The 14,546-nt window shown below is 37.3% G+C and overlaps 1 protein-coding gene across 1 annotated transcript in view; it reads left to right on the forward strand.

Annotated features, from left to right (window-relative positions):
* LOC134791683 (uncharacterized) overlaps positions 1-14,546 on the forward strand; it is an 86,011-nt gene that overhangs the window by 18,592 nt on the left and 52,873 nt on the right. The window contains exons 3-4 of the mRNA XM_063762778.1: positions 9,097-9,393; positions 9,999-10,190. Coding sequence (XP_063618848.1) covers positions 9,097-9,393; positions 9,999-10,190 — 489 coding nt within the window. The remainder of the gene's footprint in view (positions 1-9,096; positions 9,394-9,998; positions 10,191-14,546) is intronic.

Below are 14,546 nucleotides of genomic sequence, written 5' to 3' on the forward strand. Positions count from 1 at the left end.
ATTGTATAGAAAAGTGGATAGAGTTAGACCAAGAAAAGTCTGCAGAGATTTTGACAGCACACGCAGTGCCAATGTTATTTGTGCCAGTGTCAAAATCTCTGCAGACTTTTCTTGGTCTAACTCTACCTATGTTAGGAAACCAACATTACCTCATAGTCTAATAAAACATGGTCTTCCATTCCCAGAGTGACACGGGGCTACGTCACAACAACATGGCCGCTATATATAGCGCTATCGCATATTATCATATAGCGCTGTCGCATGATGACGTAAGCCCGTGTCAGTTAGGTGACCTAGAAAAGACGGGAATGGAGTACCAGGCGGAGTATATTATTATACCATGCATTACCTTTGAATTAACCTGTAAACTGCAACTAAGAAGCTTCGTGCGCGAGTGTGGCCCATAATTTCCGAAAATCATTTTTTCTTCGAGGCAATTACTCCGTTCTCATATTTTGCGTTGCCCATAATTTCCCGAAATCATTCATTCTCGGTAGCAATTACTCCGTTCCCATATTTTCCCAATGGTTTTCTTCCGCAATCGCCTATTTTTAATATTTTTAAATTAATCTTTTCCTTATAGTTTTCGTTCTTTTAAATATCTAGGATAATATTTTCTTGTTACTGTATGTTAATAGTGTAGTAATTATATTTGTTACTTGTAGGTATTTCACATACAACAAATATCAAAAACACTAAAATTAAAACATAATCTAAAAAACTACAAGTAAAAAACCAAACGCTGTCAGCCAATAACTCTAACCATACCTATCTCTGGGAGCAGATTCGTTTTTAGGGTCATCAAAAAAAAAATAACCCTAACCTACCTATCTCTGGGAGCAGTTTCGTTTTTAGGGTCATCAAAAAAAAATAAGCCTAACCTACCTATCTCTGGGAGCAGTTTCGTTTATAGGGTCATCAAAAAAAATAACCCTAACCTACCTATTTGAAAAAAACCTGGTTATCTTTACCACTAGCATTAAAAAAAAGAGAAAATGTGGAGATAGAGAATATTTAGTTAGTGAAAAAAAAACCTACTGGTTATTTTAACTACTGGGATTAAAAAGAAAAGGGAATAAATTGAGAAAACGAAAATTTAGTTTATGAAAAAATGTACACGAAAAATTAAATAAAGCGAAGAAATTCCACTGGGAAAAAATGAGAACGGAGTAATTGCCTCGAAGAAAAAATTATTTGCGGAAATTATGGGCCATTTTAGCGAGGCGATCCAAATTAAAAGGCTCAAAGTCTAACTAACATTATTGTTAGTTAGACTTTGAGCCCGGGAAAGCGCAACGTACGAGCAACCTACAGCTAGTTCCCTGAGCCCAAGGTCGACCACTACCCTAGGCAATGTTAACCCCTGCGATTTATGGATGGTGACCGCCCATGCTATAAACGTAAGTGGAAATTGACTCCTGGAACAGCCATGCCCTTGAACTAAAACCGCTAAAAAAATATTCAAACAAAAAATCAAACGAATACGCTTACCTCGCGCTTCGCGCTCGCTTGATCAATCAGCAATACGATGTTTAAGTGCAAAAAATAAATAAAAAAAATTGCATTTATTGGGGATCGAACCGGGTACCTATTCCCATATCCTTGCTTGTAAGCGTCTTTCCAACTGCGCTATGATAGCATTTAGATGAGCTGACGAAATTTGGTTACTTATTCTCGAGTAAGAATTTAAATATCTAATCTAAAGAGAATAAAGTGTATAGGGGACGTGCATGAACTATAGGGGGCAGCACAGGAGCCGTCAGATCTTTGGCGCGAAGCGTAGATGTGTAGTTTATGATTCCGATGTAGCCCACGAGATGGCAGAACCTACTATGCACAAGGAAACGTACTTACGAGAACGGTAGATGGTAGCACTTGCTTTGGCAATGTACATGTGCACATATGATTCCGATTCAGGCCACAAGATGGCAGGCCCTCCAACGCGCACGGTCCCTATAGTGGGCGTGCGTGAACTATAGGGGGTAGCATAGGAGCCGTCAGATTTTTGGCGTGAGGCGTAAATGTGACGTTTATGCTTCCGATGTAGCCCACAAGATGACAGAACCTACTATGCATACGGAAACGTACCTACAAGAACGGTAGATGGTAGAACTTGTTTTGGCAATGTACATGTTTCCGATTCAGGCCACAAGATGGCAGACCCTCCAACTCGCAGGGTCCCTATATGTAGTAGAGGGTTATTGTCATACTAAATTTTGTAGTCACAGTAAATTTACTGCCATCTTTCGATACAGGATTAAAAAGAAAATGAAAAAAAAATATCAATAAATGTATATATGTATGGATAAATGATTTTTTTTATTTTTAGAACGCCATATGATTTTGACTCATGTTCTTTTACTGATATGAGTAAAAATTGTTAAATATAAAATGGTGTCGCCATCTAGACGAGCATAGGCCAAAGGTATGGCGCCGTATATTCAAGAATCAAATTTTCTTTAAAGCGCAAAAAGCCATCATCTGTTGCAAAAAATAAACGAATGCGCTTAGCCCGCGCTTGATAAATAAAAAATACGATTTTTTTCATTTTTTCAAAATAAAAATATAAAATAAAAAACAACAATTGATACGAAATTTAAGTATAAAAAAATACAAAAAGTTATGTAGCAGCATACAATTACTGGGGATGGAACCAGGGACCTCCCTATGCAAACAAAAAAGCGAACGTTTGCAAAATGCGCCATGATAGTTCTTACTAAAGCTGACGAAATTTAGCTACTCATTCTCAAGTAAAAACTAAATATCTAAATACCGCCGAAACCAGTGATACAAATTTTCTGAATTTTTGGCCATTTAATCTATAAACATATATCAAAAAGAAAAAACTCTTATGATATCGATACGACTATTTGTTTAGGCGCCAGGTATCACGACTCCGCCATTTTTTAAAATTTCTAAAAACCGGATTGACAAAAAAAATTTATTTAGTCATAGAATCTGGTCACAAAATTTCATGAGAATCGGTTAAGAATTGCGACCTGTAGAGGAGAACATCCGGACATACGAAAGCAAAATGCCCGAGTCAAAACGTAGACCTTCGCTTCGCTTCGGTCAATTAGAGTTGATTTTAATTATTTGTAGTTAGGTAATTTATTTCAATTGTTAGTTGCACAATAGTGATAACGGGGTCCTATTACAGAGTCTTCTTTGTGTGTCCATTCGTCTGTATATCAGCGAACTATATCTCTTTCCGCACAGAGTCTAAACCTTAATTAATTTAAATGTTCAAGGATTTTTCTGATCTTATTTTTTGTGTTGCCGTTTTAAAAATAATCCTATCGTTTTTGAAGTGTACGGAATCTTTTTTGTATGGTCCAACAAGCAAATAGCTCTTTTTATAAGGTTTAGCCTACAAACGCATGCTGTGTACCTATACGAATATGTAGACAACCCTCCTAAGATTACTTTCTAAAAAAAAATGTTCACCGAGATTACACGACACTCTTACAAAGTAACTTAAAGCGAGTAAAGCGTGACTTAGTTGATAAGTTACAAAATGCACCCAGTGTAAATAAATTGCATATTTTAGAGCATGTCGGAGATATTAAACCTGGGAAGTGGATATTATTGGAGTTGCATCAGTCGGTTCTGCCCGGGCGCGCGCGGTGTGACCAAATCAAACGGTTAATTACCATATTGCCTGTATTTGTAGTGCGATAAATCACTCCCTGTCCCTGGTTTGCAATACTAACCATGATTAGATAGATCATTTAAATTAGAATTAGAGTAAAAAGCCAACATCTTTGCCAAAAGCATAACTACCGTTCACCTTACAGCGTACATGAAAACGACATAAACGCGCCCAAATAAGAAATCGCTCTTTGGATCCATCATGTGGTGTACCTATTCTGATTGTAAAAACAGTGATTGTAAAAACATGATCATATCCATAGCATATCCAGATCAAATTCATAGCCTATTATTATAATCAAAATACGTCTTCATATCAAAAACATCGATAAAATTCGATCATTCGTGACCGAGTTATCGACTTGCAATAAAATTAGCATAAGGCGGTGCGCGTGCGACACTATCGGATCTGATGACAGTTCTGCTTCGTTCGTTACCAGATTGACAGGCGTAACAGGCGTTACGGCCCAATGGTTCTGTAATATAGTATTTGCTCCATTAATGAGAGGGCATTGTAACTATTATCATGCATAAATATATGAGGGAGTAAAAGTACCAATAATTGGTGTCACAGTTATACAATCAAGTGTAAAATTATGTGTGCATATAACTTACTCAAAAATATGTCCCATAGTTCTTAATTCGCAGATAAAAGGCTATGGGACATATTATTGAGTATAATGTGTGCACCCATATTGACACGCTTTTATTACAAGCTTTTATTTAGTTTCACCTAACCGTTGTCTGTCTGTCTGTCGGTCTGTAATCAAATCTTGCAAGTTAAATTTGATCCACTTCTCGGTTTCCGATTAAGCTGAAATTTTGCATGCATTTATAAATCGGATGACAATGCAATATTATGGTACCATCGAGCTGATCTGATGATGGAGACAGGAGGTGGCCATAGGAACTCTGTGATGAAACAACGCAACCTAATTGTGTTAGGGGTTTTTAGAATTGTCTCGATGAGTATTAGTAGTCTGTCGTAAGAAAAGTACAGTCAGCGATAAAAGCTTGTACCAAAAATGATTTTTTTGCCAAAAACTTATTATTAAATAGGTCGACCTGTATGTAACTATGTAATGGAATCTAAGGTAACTAATTTAACCATCTTCCAAGGATCGTAGCGTTATGAAAATTGGCAGATGTATGTAGTTCTGATGACATTACAATAATATGGTACTGTCGAACTGATCTGATGATGGAGACAGGAGGTGGCCATAGGAACTCTGTGATGAAACAACGCAACCTAATTGCGTTAGGGGTTTTTAGAATTGTCTCGATGAGTATTAGTTGTCTGTCGTAAGAAAAGTACAGTCAGCGATAAAAGATTGTACCAAAAATTAAATTTTTGCCAAAAACTTATTTTTACACTTGACTGTACGTGTACCTATGAAACAAATTCCCGTGTCCGTTGACATCATACGTAAGTACTTATAAGAATTTGCTCAAAAATCGGCGCGCAATCCAAATAATTCGTAGTGTTTTGAATATTGGTACAGTTTCTTTTTGAGGTGTCCAAATGAACTTAGGTACTTAAGTCCCCAAGGGGGAAGGTATCTTTTTTCAGTATTTTGCTCTCGAAAACTATCTCTTTAGTCACTTCTACGGTAATTATCTAAGTACATTGAATTTTCTATGAATACTAGTAATGTAACTTATTGTAAAAACAAGTAATAAGAAAATTATAAAATCTTTATTTTATTAATATTGTCATAGAGACCACAGGGTGTGGACGATGCCAACGTTCTCTAATTCTATAATAGATTGTAGTTTGTCAGGTGACCTACACAGCTGACCGATGACACGCGACAGGTTCGATAGTGCAGCGGTTCACCGCATGTCCTTCAGGTGCCCGAACCGATCGGTTCTAGGTATATCGCTTAAAATGTCACTTGACTTTTATTCATTTAATTGTCTAATAAAGCTACATGATTAGTGGAAGCTGATGAATACGATCAGGGGCCCATTTCTCGAATGGTATTAGACTAATATTATAAGTCCACGAACTGTCAAATCGTATGTGTTGCCATAACAAAACACTAATAATATTAGACTAATATCGTTCGAGAAATGGGCCCCAGATATCAGACTAATAAATATTTTAGAACATTTTAAGAGAACACTGAAAGAGAAGAGTTTAGATAGTATTTAAAGAAACATGCAATAGCTGACAATGGAATCAAAGAAAAAGTTGGATTTCCTACAGGGATAATTCTAAGCGCAGCGTCAATTTATTACCTCATCACAGATCGTATCTTTCACGTCGCAACTCTAAAATATTTTTTTATAATTATGTATACGACAGTTACATCACCGTAAACAATTATAATACATGTACGTCTTCACGTTCACAGGCGATTACAGATAATTATTAAGATAAGCGCCCTTTAGCCGATGTCGTGATGGCGGTATTACTTCACGCTGCGATGATCGGTCGCCGCGGCGCCTTGACCTGCGTGTGCGCATCCGGTTGATTTAACTATCTAGGTGGCATATTCAGATATATTTAAAAATATGTTATCATTTTGTTATTGATATGCTACCTCTACAAGCTTTTATGCGCGTGAGATGTACTGCGATTCGTGTTAAGATCATAACAATTACAAATCTAGTTAAGATTAAAAACTCAAAATCGGCCTCAAAGACTATTTACATTTAGACATCATACAGTCTGAGACAAAGACTGACCCGGTTTCAAGGTTTGCTCGTGATACTTCCGATTTTATTACATCTATAGCGTCATGATTTTTAGTGTTCCGTACAAAATTTTGTTCACAGAACACATATTTCTATATACTAGTAATATTATACATTACAAAAAAATTAACTAATATTCAGTGAAAGCATATTACATAGCTGTCGTTAAAACCTCTTCAGTGGGGAAATTACTTAGTTACGAACCATTAAATACTCCAGAGGTACTGTTTAAATTTTCACATCCACGGAATAGCTTTGTTTGCATACATTAAAATTGAGTAAGCGGGTAGGTAGGTACTTCTAAAACTTTCTAGAAATGCAAATCAAACTTATGCAAGTATCTCCCAGTCTTTTCACGCTCTTACTGTTTTATTGCAGTTCTTATTGTTTGTAGCGTATATTATCGTTAGTTTAATAAACAGACACTGGACCGATAACTACGAAATGCAGTGAGTATAGTCTAAATCTAAAATGGTTTCTGGCACAAATGAAGTACATACACACATAAAACGTAATTGACATTTCGAGATAGTCATAGTCGTAATTTAGGTTTTACTTAGTACGTATTGAGAACAGTTATTCTAAGCCAGTGACCCTCAGCCTGTTTCACGTTACTGTAATTATGTGATCAAGAACAAGGCATTGATAAAAAAAAGCAATCATGCGGTCAAGCACACAGAATCGTAATAAATAAAACAAAAGTGCCGTCAGATCTGCGTCATGTTTTTATTTTATTATAATGGTCCTAGGCTGGTTAGAAGTCAGTTCTGGCACCAACAAATCAATTTAAAGTTGTAAATTGCTCTTTAGTAAATGACGGGTTGAAACAATTGACTTGGAAACTGGTGGTGAGTGGTGACGTAAAATAAAGCAGTGAGTCTATCTGTGATAAACCAGGTTAGTAGGTGGGTGTCATTTATTTATCTACTTACCTATAACTTATAATTTATATTTAAAGAGATTTTTCTTAAAGAAATACTTACATTTATTTAATATACAAGTATGTAATATACCTACATATGATATTTTGCCTAGTGACCAATGATTAGCGTAGAAAACGCAAGACCATATACATTTCTAAGTCTGCAATTCTGCATGTTGCTAATAATAATTAGAGTAAATGAGAAACGAAGACGAGCTTTCCATCCTGTACGATTGCAGTAGTTAGCATGTTTCTGATTATACCATTTGAGATCATTAGGTCGGAAATGTAGTGATCTTCTCTGACAGAAAACAACGTTGTGATATACATTACTTAATTATTAGTAAGGAAACGTCTTAATTAGTCTTCATTTGTTTTCTGAAACGTAATTACACCGAAAAGTAACACCATATAATTTATCCAAATATCATCAAAGCGAATACTTACCTACTACATATACATTATACAACACAATAAATTATTTGACCCAAGGACTTCGTAGTTTTTGTTTATCTATGTCAGAGCAGAGTTGCTGTACAGCTATAGTAGATTGTTAACCAAGGGTTGAAAGGCACCCATTTCTGTCGAGGTAGTTTGGAGCTCGAACGCAGTGAGAGCGCCAATAGTCCGAGACGGAAATGGTGCCTTTCACCCGAGTTAAACACTCTACTTTTCATATCGAATGCGAGGAAACCAAACAAGACAAGGCAATTTCACAAAATCAGTAATTGAAGTACCTAATAGACCTACGGCCATGATTTTTTTCCTTATGACTTTTACTTGCAATCGGAGACTTTACATGTGTGAAGATTAATAACCCCTAGCGAAAATCATTTAGATTGCAATATTTACGACAACACACATTTTTTAACAAACTGCAGTAATTTTAACATTATTTGTTCATTATAGTATGAAAATCAGCGGGATTGCCTCTTACTTTTTAATTTTATACTTTTTCGCTCTAAAAGCCGGAACAGACTAGCGGACCGCACCACGACCTTGGTGCGCCGCACCACGTAATAACATAATAAAAGTATTTTAAAAATAAATAACAATTTAATTCATAATATTATAAGAAATTTTTATCTTGTATTTTATTTTATTTTCATGAATATAGTGCTAAATAACTTTAAAAACCAATTAAATATCGTACAAACGTTTAACTGTGGCTGTATAAGATTCTGCCTTTGCTCATTTACGCAAGTGTAAGGTTTAAAAAAATATTTTTGGTGTATTCCTTTTGGTTCCCGCCTTATGAAATCGAGTAAATAGAATTCAACGAAAGAAATCAAGAAAATGTAATTTGCTTTTAACAATTTAATTACATATTTTTTTATAAAAGAAGGATCAACGTAGGATTAGTAAAATTAAACAATTACCAATTGTTCCAGGCGAGGAAATAAAGACACTATTTTTCCATTTTGTTTCCACCCAGTTGTTCGTGGGACGGGGACGCAGAGGAGTACACCACTTTTCTGCGCTAGAGCATAAACGTAACACTTTCTGCGCACCTTGTAGAACAACAACGACCCACTTTCAGAGCATGAGATATGAAAAACATATTTGCATTACTTAAATAGCAATTCGACGTATGGTCTCTTCTTCAATTTAAGAGGTATCCTCTTGTCAGTGGAGTATTTTCCATTTCTTCCACTCATATGTCATATCCTTGACCTTTTGATACGACACGACACCAGCTTTTTCTTTTATTTGGTCTCCATAGCTACGTCTTGGTCTGCCTCTGCCTCTTTTTCCTTTTATCTTGCCTTCTATGATACCAAACCTATGTATGGTACCTAACTAAAGTCACCATCTGTCCCCAGGATGAAATGGAAGCTTGGACGCCCGTCCTCACGAACATCGCGGTGCTCATCATCGCCTCCGTCCACTGCCTCGTCTGCATCGTCAGCATCTACCACCTGTCGAAGCGCGTGTGCCCCTGCTTCAGGCCCAAGCAGGCCTACGACCACAACCAGTTCGACCCGGGCTTCAAGCCTTACGTGGTGCATGTGGACGAGAAGAAAGAGAAGGGGGATAGAGAGAGGGAGAGGGAGAAGGGACATGAGCTGTGCAAGGAGTTGGAGAGTAAGCTGCAGGGAGAGTCGTTGAAGAAGAAAAAGGTAAATTTGGCTTCGAGTCGGATATATTTTTTTCGTAATAAACAGTAAACTAAATCGTTAAAATCAGCAAAAATATCAATTAGGTACACTTACGATACGTTCGTCTACTGTAAGTAGAGGCAGGCGTTGTCTTGAGGCTGTTTTTCCACCAGATGAGTTAACCTTCGTTACTTAGGTACAGTCGCTATCAGATATATCGGAGCGGCTAAGGCGCTCACAAATATCTGAACTCGCCTCTATTGTCAGAGTGCTAGAGTGCGTGTTCAGATATTGTGAACACCTTGAACGCTCCGATATATCTGATAGCGACTATACAGTCGTACCGTATATACTTACACGTGGTTTCGAAGCGTAACTTGGTTTATTTGTATGCAGGTAACTACTATGATTAAACTGATTGCAGCTTTATAAAACTAGATCACACTTCACCCTTCTTACTTTTATCTGATGATTTATTTCAAGGGCGTATTCTGAAGCTTATTAACTTCAATACCTTATTGTACAAGTACTTAAGTGCAACAACGCCAGATCCATTTGACGAGACTTTGGAAATTTTGTCATTCAAAATGATCTGATTAATAATCCTACATATCATTTTCCAGCAGGTCGAATCCCCCGAGTTCGGCAGCGCCAACAGCAAGGAGAAGCTAGTGTCGCACTGGCTAGGTCGCCAGGCCCCGGCTTTGGCGCCCGCGGCGCCCGTGGCACCGGTGGCGCCCACGCGCGGGCGCCGGGGGCGCGGCGTGCGCAAGCGGCCTCCGCAGCTGCTGTTGCTGCCCGCACATCCCGCTAGCACGGTAAGTGACTTACCCCCTTTACACTTGTTCTTCAAAAAAGTTTTTTTTTCGAGCCTATGACATTCATGCCAGTGATGACACCCAGAAAAGAATAACGTACTATCTATATATATTAGGTACATTTGTGGGTGGGTGGGGTGAGGTACGTTCTTAAAAAATGTGACATCGCCTATAATGGAGCCCTATGTCTGTCCTTCTTTTATTAAGGAATTTTCCATACGGCATGAATTATAATTCATGCCGTATGGAAAATTCCTCGTCATAAATGTCTCCAAATATTATCCCACAATTTGATGCAATATCACATGGGTATCTATTTTACATAAGTCCATTTAATTTTCACGGGCCATAACATTATGTACGCGAGTTTAGATGCAACGTAATTTTTCTCATGTACGAAACATAAAGAAACGACCACAACAAAGACTTAAATGAGAGTTATTAGGAACGAATGTCCCGGGTCACGGGTCGCAAGAGACCATAAAAATTTAATTTAACCGTTTGTCGTAGTACGACATCGGGCACAGTGAAAAGTATTATTCCAGTATCTTAACTTTATAAACTTTGACGTGCTCCTGTATGGGTATGTTATCTATTTTTATTTTCACATCTATCCTATCCATCTATCAGTAAGTACCTAAGTAATATAACTGCCTACTTCTAATTTTAACCCTAAAAGGGTCACTTTCGATATCACGGTCATCTCAACATATCACATCAACATTGTGAGTTTATAAGCAGCATTTCCACTTATTTCTCTATTTCAAACTATAGTCCTGATACTGATTCTATTATTTTGATTGTGTATGGGACGTGCGCCGGTGCGCGTGACATTTGACAGCATCGCTGTCAAAAGATTCGTGTCACTTGTAACTACCTATAATTGAATTCTCTCATTCTTTTTTAGGGTTCCGTACCCAAAGGTAAAACGGGACCCTATTATTAGGGTTCCGTACCCAAAGGTAAAACGGGACCCTATTATTAGGGTTCCGTACCCAAAAGGTAAAACGGGACCCTATTACTAAGACTTCGCTGTCCGTCCGTCCGACCCTCTGTCTGTCACCAGGCTGTATCTCACGAACCGTGATAGCTAGACAGTTCAAATTTTCACAGATGATGTATTTCTGTTGCCGCTATAACAACAAATACTAAAAACAGAATAAAATAAAGATTTAAATGGGGCTCCCATACAACAAACGTTATTTTTGACCAAAGTTAAGCAACGTCGGGCGTGGTCAGTACTTGGATGGGTGACCGTTTTTTTTTACTTTTTTTTCCGTTTTTTATTATGGTACGGAACCCTTCGTGCGCGAGTCCGACTCGCACTTGCCCGGTTTTTTAAGCCTAGTAATATCAAGCAAAACATGATTATTTGAAGAAACTTTCTTATGAAGTAATTGATACAGAGAAAGGCAAGTACAAAGGAAAGTACCTTCATATCCAATTTTTAAACAAGTCAAATCAAAAATAGCTGTAAGGAAGCTTAGAAATAAAATAAAAGAGGATTTCAAAAAAGTGGCGAAGGATCCATTATCCCACTATCCCCTACTTAAGGTTGGTTGTATCTGCTATAAACTTATCATTATCACTACACCTTATAAAACCTAGTCCCCCGCCGCGCCTGTCTGTTTGTGTGTTTGTTCGCGATAAACTCAAAAACTACAGAACGGATTTTCATGCGGTTTTCACCTATCAATAGAGTGATTCTTGAGGAAGGTTTAGGTATATAATTTGTTAACCCGTGCGAAGCCAGGGCGGGTCGCTAGTATACTATAAGCGACAGTGGTCATTTGACCAATTAAAAATAGAGATTTGTCCCCAAATTTATTTGTATATTTTTCACGTCCAAGCTGGTCAAAATGACCCAGAATATTGTTGAGAACAACCATTTATTACCATCATTCCATCTCCCACCATTTATTTGATTTTAAATTCACAATCTATCTAACTTAAAAGCTATATGCGTACTGTTGCCAACATAGACTTGTAATATAGTAATTTTTAGCTTCACAAAATAGTTTCGTGATGGAGGGTCATCACAAACAGCAAATCAGATGACGTACGGTTACAAAATAATACACAACGAGAGTGTAAAACGTATATAACGCGCCAAAGTCTGCGAGAACACGAATTTTGATAACAATCTCATATTAGAAAGCATTTTATCGGAGATTCCCACGCGATGGCGAAAAATTGCTATTTCGTAACACATGCCATATAGACAAGTATGCAGTAAGTGTTATTGCATGTTATTGCTTTCTACTGCAATATTTGGCTTGAAGTGTCCGACCCGAATAGTAATCACGTGTTTTGATTATAAGATCGAATTGTGTTTATGTAACATAGATAATGTTACGGTTAAAATAACTACCTATTACTTGTCTGTATGTGACTATAGGAATACAAGTAGGTAAGTGACGTCGCGTCGTATTGATTTGAGTAGGTATTTGAACATGCCCCATGCCCCATTTACTAATTGAACAAGGTATAGGTAGTAGGTATTAAATTTAGAGCTATATGTGACTCGTCAATGTGACCAACTGACCACTATTATGGGCTACCATGTGTCTACTTTTGATCATTATTAAGCCTGCCTTTCCAATGAGGCGGAGATGAGCGCAGACGAGAGGACACGTGCGGGAATCAATCAATATCATTAGGATTACAATTTACGCACGTCTCCTATCATCTCTGCTTCACTAGAAAGCCTGTGGAAAGTCAGCCTTAACCAAGCCGCATTAGACCTATAGCGCTACTAATCATTTTTGCGCCCATGCAATAGTTCACACTTATATTAAAATTGCACGTTGCAAAGTGACGAAGGAGTAATTTTAAGTCGTTAACGTTCGCATTAAGACGTGTTTTTATGGCAGACTACATTCAAAGACGTGTTCATCGCATTACCTAACTTAGGTACTTATTGCACTGGAGGTTAACAACCTGAGGAGGCGTCAGCAAAATATAATATATTATATAAAATATAACAACTAACAACATACAGTAATGTGTAGTCATTTGCTCAAACAAGGTGCTTTAGCGTGTAAGTGCTACTAGACCGCTTTACACATTCACAAATTATTATTGAGTATCTAGAGAAGAACCAGTTAAGTCTGACTTCGGGTCACGCATAAGTAAGACGAATCCAGGGGTTAAATTAAACGGAGGATGGAATCACAGTCGGGCACAAAACAGTTTGTGAAGACGCTCCTGAAGATATCTATTGAACCGTTAGGATCTGCTGTGTTTACCTACTAGTTTCATCTTTACTATCATCCTCAAACTTGTATAGGTACGTATAGGTATACAGTGAAACCTTGAAAATGTAAATCTCAAGGGATCGGCAATTGTGTCAATTAACCAGATATCTATTCCGTTAAAGCAGGTTGTACATACCAAATATTTATAGTTTCAATAAAATGTCGTCTCTAAATCGTATAGGCTCTCGTTAACAGAGGTTCCGTTCCCGCAACCTTCTTTTATGGAGGTGCAAATATAATGGCGTAGGTTTTATTATTTTTCTTCTTTTAAAAACGTTTTATTCAATTGTAAAAGGCATGAATATTAATTTATATGATTTGAACAAATAATTTTCACCTACATGTCGTAATATACATATCTAGCTCATAAATTAAATACATTTTGGTATTAATCAAAGAAGTAGTTTTAAATCCAATCCCAATTCAATGTTTTAATTGTATTTAATTTTTATGTGTATTGTTTTTCTTTGTCTCCTTGTATTTTTTTTATTTGGTATTTTCACAGTGTCTTGGGTTTACTGTAATGCTATGTTACCTACTTATTTGATCAATAAAAATAATAAAGTAATATCATAAAGTTAATTTCTTCCCGTTTTGGAAATGGCCTAGTGTGAAAAGGAAGCGCTACTAATTCTGGAAACCAAAGACAATATCAATATATATTCCAATAACTTAGTGATAGATACATAGAATAGGAGATAACGTGATAATGGTGTCGTTAACCAACCTGTGTCCCTGCCGGCTGACAATGCGCGAGTAACGTGTGAACGCGTTTTTGCGGCGGACCCTTTGTGCGAGCGCGGCTGCGCGGGCGTCGTCGCGAGCGTGCGCAAAAACGGAGCTTTAGGGCGACCAGGCTTCTCGAGCTGCCTAGGACTTTCTAGGGCATTAGGGGGAGACGTAGACACTAGTTTTAACATGCAAATTTAGATTAAGTATAAGCACAATTATAGCATTTACGTGGACCAAACTAACCAAATTTACAATCTACTTAACGATTTTTTTAACTGCCCACCAACCCTCGCCAGATAGACGGCTAAATGTTGTTAAGGTAGACTCCAGCACGGGTAGCAAGATATCACTCATATCTTAATCTGAC

The sequence above is a fragment of the Cydia splendana genome, chromosome 6, assembly GCF_910591565.1.
Source record: "Cydia splendana chromosome 6, ilCydSple1.2, whole genome shotgun sequence".
NCBI classification, from domain to species: domain Eukaryota; kingdom Metazoa; phylum Arthropoda; class Insecta; order Lepidoptera; family Tortricidae; genus Cydia; species Cydia splendana.